The sequence below is a fragment of the Plecotus auritus genome, assembly GCF_963455305.1.
Source record: "Plecotus auritus genome assembly, chromosome: 2".
NCBI classification, from domain to species: domain Eukaryota; kingdom Metazoa; phylum Chordata; class Mammalia; order Chiroptera; family Vespertilionidae; genus Plecotus; species Plecotus auritus.
The window spans coordinates 12824442-12836822 of record NC_137771.1 but is presented as its reverse complement, the minus strand read 5'-3'; the positions used below and the strand labels follow the sequence as shown (position 1 = coordinate 12836822).

Below are 12381 nucleotides of genomic sequence, written 5' to 3'. Positions count from 1 at the left end.
TCCACTAGGGAAAGCCTGTGGCAACCTCCGCAGCCTTTGTGCGCACTGGCCCGCGTGCGCCTTCAGACTTCTGCCTTTCCCAGCTCGAGTCTCCGCCCGAGAGTCCAGACTCCCCCCGTAAGAGCGTGGGTCCCCAGGGGTTCGCCTGGAACTGGGGTTCAGTGCAGTCAGAACTGGGGTTCAGTGCGGTCGGAGGCTTCCTTCCCCCTTCCGCCAGAGAAAGTCAGCTAGGCTCTCAGCCGCCCTTCCTCTCTGCGCGCACAAATCCCCTTTGCCGTACCTCCAATTCTCTGTGAGGTTTTCTCTTTCCTTCTAGTTGTAGAATTTTCACTCAGCCAGCTTTCCTGTGGATCTGGATGGTGTCCGTTCTGTCTTTTAGTTGTAGTTTTGAAATTGTTGTGCGAGGCAGCAGTTTAGGTGTTTACCTATGCCGCCATCTTGGTTTCTCCTTGTATACATCTTTATATATTCTGTGCGATGGAATGGGAGGCACACATAAAGCACTTCTGTTCAGTAGTTGTTCAATAATGGTTTTAATGGAAAGCACTTGTATGAGTTTCTGACAGAATTAGTGGCTTTTTATTTATTTATTTATTTAATATATTTTTTATTGATTTCAGAGAGTAAGAGAGAGGGAGAGATAGAAACATTAATGATGAGTGAGAATCATTGATCGGGTGCCTCCTGCGCGCCCCACACTGGGGATCGAGCTCACAGCCCAGGCATATGCCCTGACTGGGTTCATAGGTCAGTGCTCAACCACTGAGCCATGCCAGCTGGGCAGAACTAGTGGCTTTAAAAAAAAAAGTAACACCAGCCCTGACTGGTTTGTTTGGCTCAGTAGATTGAGAGTCAGCCCGAGGACTGAAGGGTTGAAGGTTTGATTCTAGTCAAGGTCATGTACTTTGGTTGCAGGCTCCATCCCTGGCCCCCAGTCCCCTGTCAGGGTGAGTGCCGAAGGCCGCCAATCGATGTGTCTCTCTCTGTCTATCCCCCTCCTTTGAACTCTCTCTAAAAATCTATGGAAAAATCCTTGGGTGAGGATTAACAACAACATGCCTGACTGGGAATCGAACCCACAGCCTTTTGGTGTATGGGACAATGCTTTAAGCAACTGAGTCACCCGCCAGGGTAGAAATAAATTTTAACAGAGAACCAGGTTATAGATTATAACTCAGGCTTTATAGTTTTAGAACTGTATACAAGCTGAATTTCAACTTTTACTTTTACTGGTATATAATTAACATTTTTGAGGCCTATCATATATTTAGAATTGTATGCAACATTATTGTTTTTTTTCCCAATAAATGAAGAAACCATATGTGTAACATTCTTAATTAGTTACAGCTAGTAACTCTTGAGCATCATCTCTAGATTGTCATTTTTATAAGACTTTGACTCATTTGTCAAGTTTAGAGGGAAGTCAGCTCTACTTTAGCTTGACTTGCATTGTATTGGTCTGGAACCTTGATGTAAATAGCAGGAATACTGAGAGAGAGATGGAGAAGTGGGGCAGAATAGGAGCAGCTTTTGTGAATTAAATATTCATAATGTGGTGGCATTGTTTGATTAGAAATATAATGCAAGTGTAGAATTTTTATATACCTATTCATGCTTGAATGTTAAGTACCAAAATATACCAGAAACAACTAGAAGTTACTCTTATAAAAATATTTGATTTTTTTTTATGCTGAGGTATATTAATTTGTGGATAAGGAAAAGTTAATCTGTTAAGTTCTAGGAGTTAGTATTTAGATATTCTTCTTGGATTTATATTTATTTAACACTAGTCATAGCATGCATGTCATAATGAGCTACTTGGGCTTGAGAAGGTTGTAATTAGAAAAATAAGAACAGAAGATTGTTGGTATATTGTATTTCAAAACACTTTTTCCTTTGCTCTTTTGTTCTTTTAAAGTTTTTCATATATTTGTACCTTTCTGATCTTACTGCTTCAGTTTATTTTAAAATGTCTTTATAAGCCTGCCATCTTTGAAGAATGACATTTGATTATTTTAAAAACATTTTTGGAAGATTCTCTTAAATTTATACATGTGACAGTGGATACATGGTGATTACATCGGCCTGTATTTTTGGAATTTATGGAAGGAAGTTATTTTGGCTATGCCCATTCTATGTAAGAACATAAAATCTGCTAAAAAATTACCTATTTGTTTTTATTATAATACTAGAGGCCTGGTGCATGAAATTCGTGCACAGGGGAGGGGGGTTCCATAGCCCGGCCTGCACCTTCTCGTAATCCGGGACCCCTCGGGAGATGTCCGACTGCTGGTTTAGGCCCGATCCCGCAGGGATCCCTGTGGGATCACGCCTAAACCGGCAGTCAGACATCCCTCTTCCAATCCAGGACCACTGGCTCCTAACTGCTCGCCTGCCTGCCTGATCGCTCCTAACTGCTCACCTGCTTGCCTGCCTGATCGCCCCTAACCACTTGCCTGCCTGCCTGATCGCCCCTAACTGCTTGCCTGCCTGCCTGCCTGATCGCCCCTAACCACTAACCTGCCTGCCTGATCACCCCTAACCACTCTGCCTGCCTGCCTGATCGCCCCTAACTGCCTCTGCCTTGGCCCCTGCTGCAGCAGCTTCGTCTGGAAGGATGCCCGGAAGGTCGTTTGGCTGTCTGGTCTAATTAGCATATTATGCTTTTATTATTATAAATACTTTTCTTTTAGAATTTTATGCTGAAAAGAAACGCTGCTGTTTAAAAAAAAAGCATCTTCCTCGAATTGGGTGTGTCCAGAGGGAGAAAGGAAAACATTGCCTGTAGTTATTTTCATATCTCAGAATCAACAAAGAAAATAACATTGACTTAACATGGGTCTGTATCCTAAGAAATTACATTTAGAGTTGTGATAGTTTGTAGGATTTAAAAAATATATATATTTTATTGATTTTTTTACAGAGAGGAAGGGAGAGGGATAGAGAGTTAGAAACATCGATGAGAGAGAAACATCGATCAGCTGCCTCCCCCAACTGGGGATGTGCCTGCAACCAAGGTACATGCCCCTGACCAGAATCGAACCTGGGACCCTTCAGTCTGCAGGCCGACGCTCTATCCACTGAGCCAAACCAGTTAGGGCAGGATTTTTTTTTTTTTTTTTGGTTAGGACATTTTTATTGAACACTGAAAGTGGAAAAAAAAGTTAATTATGATGATGTAAAAGTTTGCATTTTTTGGTTGGTATTTTAACCAAAATCTAAAGATAATGTAGTCTAATCTTTTGTTTCATGATGGAAAGTTGACTTTCATCCTCTAATATGTTCTTTAGGTATCACTAGAGGACCTGCTCTTATGGGTGGCTCTGGGTGTGTGTGTGGGGGGGAGCGGTGAAATGGACTTACAGAATACTTTGCAGTTTTTATTGGCTGTGAATTTGTAAGTAGATGGAATGACAAAAATGTTTCTAGTGTACTTTGATATTAAGAATGATGAGTTACAGAAGGAAGAGAATTATGTTTTCTAAATGGTGATAGTTGGTATTTTATATTGCCATTGGTATTCATCAGATCATATTCTTCAGGGGAAATTAGATTTACTCAAAAACTAGGTGGGGGGTGCTTTGGAGATCCGTAGTACTAATAAAAAGGTATTGATTTCCCCATCAGTCTCCTTGGCAGTTGGCATGGTGGGAACAAGTATTTTTAGTGACCTGACTTTTGGCATGTGGCAGTTGGGTGGATTATTTAGCTAACGGCACTAGTTGGTCAGATGTAAGTAAGAAAAGCAGTTTCCTCTTTTGGACACTTTTCCATGTAAACTACTTTGAGGTGAAAACTGTTAAGTTAATCTGAGAAGCTGCTCACCTTGGGGAGAACAGTTAAATCAGAATTAAGTTTCATAACAGAGAGAAATTCTGTGTATAAATTCACTGAAGTGGCAAAAATCAGTCATGATCTTTTAGAATTTTGTCAGATATGGAACAGATTGCATTTTTGTGTTTTTTATTATTCAGATGTAGGAAATCTTTGTATATTCTGTATACAAATCCCAGACATGATTTGCAAATATTTCCCCCCATTCTGTGAGTTGTTTTTTTCGCTTTCTTGATGGTATGGTGTCTTTTGATGCACAAAAGTTTTTAACTGTTGAAGTACACTTTATCTCTTTTTGTTGTTGCTGTTGTTTTTGATGACATATCTAACAAACTCTTGCCAAATTTGAGGTTATGCAGATTTATCCTGTTTACTACTAAAAATTTACAGTTTTAGCCTCTACCTTTAGGCCTTTATCCATTTCAAGTTAATTTTTATAAGACATATCCCTAATGGGTTAGAACTGATAATATTAAAGGGATTATAGCTATTTCCAAAGCAACTGTATTTTAAATACTGTTGCTTTTGAGAAGTCATGTATAGTATCTTTGTGAAACAGGGTATAGTTTTGAAATTCTGCCCTTATTTTTATGTTACATAGTTTCCTTTTTCATAATCAAAAACTACGTAGAAAGGAGGAGAAAGTGGAGAAGGCACAAATTGACTGACATTACTATATTGCCCTAAAGTTTAAAGAAGACATAGTGCAGAAAAATACATTTTTCATTCATTTGTTTTCATCTCCTGAAATCAGTTGCCTGTGTCTTCTCTAAAGCAGTAGGCGCAATGGGTTTGTACTTTCACTTTCCCTTTCACTGAGGCAGTGATAACTTGAGGCTGTCACTTTAAGAATATTGCTTATGCTGAGCATTGGGATAATAGCTTTTCTTGTAGTGGAGTGGGGCAAAGTTTAGGAACATTCAGCTGGGAGTTGTAAATGGAGCATAAGTGTTTCAGCGAGTTGGAGGAAGATTACTCTGGACTTGAGCTACTTGCTTTCTAACTTGTCAAAATCTACCTTTTGAGGAGTTACTGACTACGAGTCAAACCCAAGGTCAGTTATGATTGCCATCGATCCAAAACTCTCCTCAGGAGAGTTTATCATTCATGAAATTTCAGTAAACATCTGTGCTTAAAAAAAAAAAATTGGTCCCCTCTTTCCTTCATGGTATAACTAGGAAACATTCAGATCATTATGTAATCTCCCCAGAGATCCTGGATTTCTCTGATGAAATTTGGTTGCTGAAATTTTTTTATCAGCCTAATTGACATTTAATGTGTAGAGTATATAGTGAGTGCTTTAATAATCCATTTAAAGTCTATTGTACTTTAATTCTCTTTAAACTTCAAATTTTATTTAATTCTGAAAGTTGTCTTGTTAATTTTTTTTAGAAAAAGTGTGTAGAATTAGAATTTTTTTGCATTCATATTTCTAGTCTTAATTCAGTTATTACATACTATCTGTCTAATCTTGTTAATGATTTTCCTTATATTTCCTAATGATATGTATTTCAGCAGTTTGAACCAGAAGTGTCCAGTGGTTGTGCTACTGTATTTCAGTCATGAGGTTTTAGAAATAAAAATGTGTTTTGGAGCCCAGTACATGCGCATTACACTGCTCATTGATTGAATCCTAAGTGGTGCTGTGAGAAGCTATTTGTTTGTTACCCTCAGCTCAAAGGGAAATAAGCGTCCAGTGATAAATGCTTGAGATACAGAGGTTGGTGAGAGCTGGTAATAAGCTTAAGGGCTGGCAGAATTAGGAGGAAGTATGCTGTAGTCTAAGAACTCTACATGCATGTAATTTCTTTGAATTGACCTGTTTTTGGAGAAAATGCCTAGCAGTGCCTATTTCATATGATTTATGTGGGGTTTTTAAGTGGAAACGGTGATAACCAGCCAAGTTGCAAACAACTAAAATACTGTTATTTTAAAATTAATATATAATTCACATATATAATTTACACTATTCAATTGTATAATTCAGTGATTTTATCATACTTATGAAGATGTGCAGCCATAACCACTAAGATTAAAGGAGAAAATTGTTCTGTAAAATAAGCTTCCTTGTTTTCTTTGCATTACCTTTCCCATCTGTAATAGTGAGTAGTCATTTGCAATTGGGAAGATGATTCAACTTGGGCCAAGAATTTGGGATTTTTCAATTTTAGAGCCACACTCCATTGACTCTTTTATGAGATGAAATACTAATTTAGTTTTGTCCTATAGATAGGGGCAACCATATTTTGATCAGTTTATTTTTGTTTTTGTTTTTGTTGTTTTTTTTACATATGGTATAAGTATTCTGCCCTTGTACACACTGATGTAATAGAAGAGCACGGTCTTTAGAGTACAGGGAGCCCTGGCCTGGTACTTAGCCTTGTTAACTTGGGTAACTTACTTCATCTTGCTGAACCTCATTTTACCAGAGTACTATAAAATGCGTCAGTATAGATAACCTGGTTGGTTATGTTGTAGTACGCTTTAGATTCAGATCTTCTGACTTCTATATTTAGTTTTCTTTTTATAGGACTATGTTTTTGTTTTAAAATAATTATTTTTATCCAAATGTTCTTTCAAGAAACAGTTCATTTATCAGTCCCACACAATATTCGTTGGTCATTTTCAGAGAGTGAAGCAAATGAAATCAATGTTCTTTATCTGTTGTCAAGGAAAAAGAATGTTTGTTAACTGGGTTATTGGCCAAACACATGATTGACTCTTTAGAAATCTTACAATTAAATATTGTTTGCCAATAAAGTACCTAATAGTAATCAGAAGCCCTAACCTTCCCTTAAGTGGCGTGGTTCAACTTTTGGGGCCATAGTACTGATAACTCATTTGAGAACTTATTCTCACATAGTGGGAGAGCTTTAGCTAGAAAAAGCAATAGCAGTTGGCTTTGCAGAAGAAAGAATAGCCTCATATTTTTTCGTTATTCATGTGACCACCATGCAGAACTATAATTCAAAGGAAGTTTTATTTCAGCCAAGAGTAATCCTATTTCTGAAATAGTTGACAAGGACTTGTATTCTGAAACTTGTTAGACTTATGTTTCTGCATTGCAAACATATATATAGTTTGGATGAAGCAGTTTATTAATGACCTGCTTTAGCTTTGTTATTTCTCAATGTGGCATTTAAATCAGTTCTTCATGCATGGGAGTGCATTGGCAGTGCATTGAATTGTTGTCTGAGGTGGCTAGTTTAAAGAACTATCGAGAGACTGTTATAGGGTTATTAATTTTGAATGACTAAAGCATAGGATTTCATTTCGTTTTTTCTCTCACCTCAGTAAACTGTTGCTATTTAGATATAAAGAATTTCACTTTTAATGATTCTTTCAGACTTCTGCAACTCGTGATCATTCATATAAAATTATCTGCAGCTGTCACTCTGTCTTTCAGACTTGTTTCATTGAATTAGAAAGGAACATAGTGTGAGAAGTATTAGTGTGGGTAGTATTAAATATTAGTTATAATGAAGGAAGGATTCTCTCATTTTGGGTTTACTACATTTACATAGTCGTTCTTTTAAAAATACATTGAAATTAGTATGTAAATAATGTTTATTGCAGAAAAAGCACATTATACAGTTATGTAATCCTACCATCCAGAGATAATTGCTGTTAATCTTTTGTGCCAGTCTTTTGGTTGTCATTCTTAAAGAGGGAAAAAAATCACCTTACCAGATAGAAGAACCTATTACATTTTTCAAATTTCAGAGCTAAATAAAATGATAGTCTTTGTCTTTTAACAGAATGTCTTGACAACATGCTGACACATTTTAAACTAAACTATGATGGAGAGCCTCTTTTTAAAAATGGTGGGTGGATATGAGGGAAAATAGCAGCTAAAATAGAAAAACAAGGAAACAATTGTATTCTCTATTCCTGTGTAGTTAGCGAAAAGACTGGGCCTTTGTCAGCAATTTCCAGGTTGATGAATTAGTCTTATCTTTCTGAATATCCTGCTTATATTTCCTTGGTCTCTTTCTTTGGAAAGGAAAGGTGGTAGATTTTCATCATAGGCCTGAAGTTGGGAGGCTTGTTGTGTAATTGTATTTGTTTTGGGTTTCCATGGAATGTTTTATCATGGGAATCACTTTCGGAGAGATTGATCTAATTACATTAGGATATTTGAAATACTTGGTTTTCCAGTTTCTGTGGAGAATTAAGTGTATGGCCCCTGGGTGACAAAGCTTGGGTCATTGACAGCATTTGGTGGTGGTAATTTTCTCTTGCTGCTAACGCGTCCACTTTTGAGGTCTCTTACCCTTAACTCGCTCTGTAGAATCCCTAGAGGACCTGGGCAGCAGCCCCTGGAGGACCGGATCTTCGCACCCGCAGTCTCGGCGGTGTACAGCGCGGTGAGTGATTCACAACTGGTCATATTGTGTGTCTTGTTTCCCCACGTGAGCCTTTGACACTACAGACAATGCTTGTTTGATAGGCATATGATAGATTTTTTTGGCAAAAGGTTCAATAAAATCCCAAATAGAATTAGATGTATATAATTTAATGCAGTGAATAGGCCTTTGCCCATTGTCTTAATTTAAGAAGTGATTAAACAACAATGATTAAGATAGATTGGCTTGTACATCTGTCTTCTTTGTTAAAAAAATTTATTTTTATTGATTTTAGAGCGGATGGGAGAGGGAGAGAGAGAGACAGAAACATCAATGATGGGAGAGAATCATTGATTAGCTGCCTCCTGTACTTCTTCCACTGGGGATCCAGTCAGCATGTCCTATTAGGGAATCAAGCCGTGACCTCCTGGTTCATAGATCGTCTCTCTTCTTTTTTTTCTTTCAATATTTGCCTTTGGCCTTGTATTGTGATTTCTTTTAGGACACTGTGAGGTTTAATTTTCTTTTTGGGTATCTTTTCTTAAAATTACTTTTTTTTTTTACACTTTTTTATTTTACTTTTTTCCCTCTCTACATGTAAAAATACAGAAAGTTTGGAAAAGAACATTGGAAGGAGATTTAATTTATGTTAAATGATTGGTTCAGATTCATAAATGAAGGGATTTAAAAGTTAGAGGATGAAGGTAATAAAATTAGATGCAGATTTCAGCTAACAGTGAGCCTGAGAGAATTTAGGGGAGAATTGGGGAAGTAGACATATCTTTTAAATATTTTAGTTCATTATACTATTTATTCCTAGGAATATGACAGGGTGCTCTACAGAAACTCACAGTGTAGTGAGGAAGATGAGTAAATAAATAATTATAATCTTAAGGTTATATGATAAAGCAATGATTCTTATCCCTTTGGGTTATGAATTATTTTTAGAATTTGAAAATGGTTACAATGCTTTCTCCTCAAAAAAGAACATGTACCCAGTATTTACAATATTATTTTAGAATTTTACAGATATCCATCAGGTTAAGAATCTGATTAGATATGTGAATGTGCTCTTATGTGGTAAAGGAAGAAGTCACTTTGTTGTGGAAGTGACCCTAAGCTGGAAGGGATAGAACTCTATGCTTAACTCCTCACCTAAATAATGTTTACATATATTAATTTTTCTCAACAAAATCTCATTCCTCACCCAGTATTCATTTCTATAAATAGTATCACATTCTCTCCGTTGCTCAATCCAAGATCCATGACATCATCCTTTGGTCTTCGTTCTCTCACATCCCACACCCAAGATATCATATTCTGCTTTCAAAATATAGATCAAATCCATTACTCATCTCTTTTACTGCTACCACTGTAGAGCAAGCCATTATCTTTTGCCTGTATTATTGACAATAATTTCCTTAACTGGTCTCCTTGCTTCCACTTTACCACCACAAATACCCGCCTTAAACATAGTCTGCTCTTTCTATAGTAGCTTCTTCCTTTTAAAAGGAAATTCAGATCTACTGCTCTTAAGTTTCCAATGGCTTTCTGTTACACCTAGATTAAAATCCAGAATCTTTACCATGGTCGATAATGCTCCACATACTTCTTGGATTTCTGTCTCTAACCTTTCTATATTCTAGCCACTCTGGCTTCCTTGCAGTTCTAAGACCACATTAAGCATGTTGCTATCTCTGGGACTTTGCACTGCTCTTCTTTATACTGGAAATGCTTTCTCTAGAAATATGCAAGGCTCACTTCCTCACTTTTTAGGTTTCTACTTAAATGCTACTGTTCCAGAGAGCCCTAGTTAAAGTAGAATGTCCAGTCATTTTCCATCCCTTTATTCTGCCTCATTTTCATCAAGGCACTTATTACTACCCACTAATATATAGCATATATATTTTTTCCTATCATTTCTAGCTCACACAAAGGTAAGCTCTATGAGGACTGAAGGTTTGGATTGCTCACTATGTTACCAACACCTAGAATAATGCTTGACACGCATTAAAAACTTAAGAAATATCTGTCAAATGTTGAATGAATATTACATTCTAATAATAATGTACAACCAATTATTTAAGAGATGTTTCAAATAGCATAGATAAAGCTAATATTATAAAGTGAAAAAATTGTCTCTCGCTCTCTCTCTCTCAAATTAATTAATAAATACACAAAAATCCTGAAATATGATAGTCTTCATTTTTTGATCAGTTGTTTTCATTCTTAATAATTTAAGTGTCTGCTGCACCTTTACAATGTTGTACACTTTAACTGAATGTAGGACAGTGGTTGACCAGGTGCTTTGACATTCTTAGTTCCCCTTTTTCTCAACCCCGAGATGATATATTGACTAGAGGCCCAGTGTACGAAAATCGTGCACGGGTGGGGTCCTTAGGTCTGGCTGGTGATCATGGCCGATTGGGGCTGGGCCCATCGGGGCCTGCCAGCCTGGGGGAAGGACAAGGAGGGAGGGACCCCAGGAAGTTGGCCGTCGGCCCCAAGAGGGAGCCAGCCCTCAGCCCCCCTGGGAAAGGGGCCGCGTCTGCTGCCACCCACTCTCGGTTCCCCATCCCAGCCCAGAGCCCAGCCCCGATCAGGCGAACCGGGTCTGCCGGCCTGGGGGAGGGACCACGGGAGGTTGGCTAGCCAGGGGAGGTTGGCTGTGGGACTGCACTGACTACCAGGGGGCAGCTCTTGCATTGAGCATCTGCCCCCTGGTGATCAGTGCATGTCATAGCGACCAGTCGTTCCAGTCATTTGATCGTATTGGTTGCTTAGGCTTTTATATATATAGATCATTATTCCTCTAGTGTCTAGGTCCATTAGTATCATTTCTGTGTCATAAAATAAAGGCTAACCCTCAGTTCACCTCCTCCCACCTCAGCATATGGTGTCCATATGTTACTCTAATTGAATTGGTTAAATTCTTTGAAAGGCAAACACATCTCCTGGCTAGTTGTAAAAAAAATTATGCAATTAAGATTTTACTTATGTCTGAATTGTGGCTTTATGCCCTTGTGTCGGCCATTTTAGGTAGGTTCTCTGCTGATACTCAAAGAAGTATAAAAGTAGGACTCTATAATGCCTCCGTGTTACATGTTTTTATTTATTTACTTATTTTAGCCTGGTTTTTATTTATTTACTCATTTTAGCCTGGTTTATATAAGTTTCTCCTTGGATCATTTATCAGAGATGAGTAGGATACTTTTGTTATTATCCCTCATCCTATATAATAATAAGCTAATATGCAAATCAACCGAACAGTGGAACGACCGGTCGCTATGACATGCAGTGACCACCAGGAGGCAGATGCTCAACCCAGGAGCTGCCCCCTGGTGGTCAGTGCACACAGGGGGAGTGCTGCTCAGCCAGAAGCCGAGCTCACGGCTGGCGAGTGCAGCAGCAGTGGCAGGAGCCTCTCCTGCCTCCATTGCAGGGGGGTGGTAAGGAGTGAGGGGTCCCAGACTGCAAGAGCCCTGGACTGCGAGAGGGATGTCTGACTCATGGCTCTCCCATGAGGGGTCCCGGACTGCGAGAGGGCACAGGCTGGGCTGAGGGACCCCCACCCCCAGTACACAAATTTCATGCACTGGGCCGCTAGTCCTATATAATAAAAGGGTAATATGCAAATTGACCCTAACGGCGGAAAGACCAGAACGACCGATCAACCAGTCACTATGAGGCTTACTGACCACCTGTTGGTCCTTTTCTCCGGCCGCAGGCTCCCATTGCCCAATGGCAAACTGGGAACTGGGGGTGGGTGGAGGAGGACGCGGGTGGCACCAGGCCAAGGCCCCCGCCCCACCAGTTGCCCACACACAGAGGGCAACCTGCAGTGGTGGTGGGGCCAGTGAGTGGGTGGAATGGCCAACCTCTTGGTTTCTCCTCCCGGCTGGCAGGCTCCATTCACCCGATGGCGAACGGGGATCTGGGGGTGGGTGTCGGCGGGGGGCGGAGCCGGCTGCAGGCAGCTGGGGAAGATGGCCCTGATTGCAGGCCAGGCCTAGGGACCGTACCCGCGCACAAATTTCATGTGCTGGGCCTCTAGTTAACCATAATTGTATTAGAGTGATTGATCATATGAACAAAAAATTAATAAAGCCAATATTTTCTTAAACTCTATTAAGGGCAGTAGATATATATTATTTGGTAGAGAGGAAACGGCAGAACTAAGGAGGCATGAGCTAATTTGAAA

The 12381-nt window shown here is 39.2% G+C and overlaps 1 protein-coding gene across 30 annotated transcripts in view; it reads left to right on the top strand.

Moving 5' to 3' along the window:
- Nucleotides 1-12381, top strand: part of EIF4G3 (eukaryotic translation initiation factor 4 gamma 3) — a 290494-nt gene that overhangs the window by 58462 nt on the left and 219651 nt on the right. For all 30 annotated transcript variants that reach the window (XM_080657147.1, XM_080657146.1, XM_080657145.1 and 27 more), the window contains one exon: nt 8126-8201. Coding sequence is in view for 24 of the 30 variants with exons in the window: in XM_080657133.1 (XP_080513259.1) it covers nt 8126-8201 (76 nt within the window). In the remaining 6 variants the exon portion in view is untranslated. The remainder of the gene's footprint in view (nt 1-8125; nt 8202-12381) is intronic.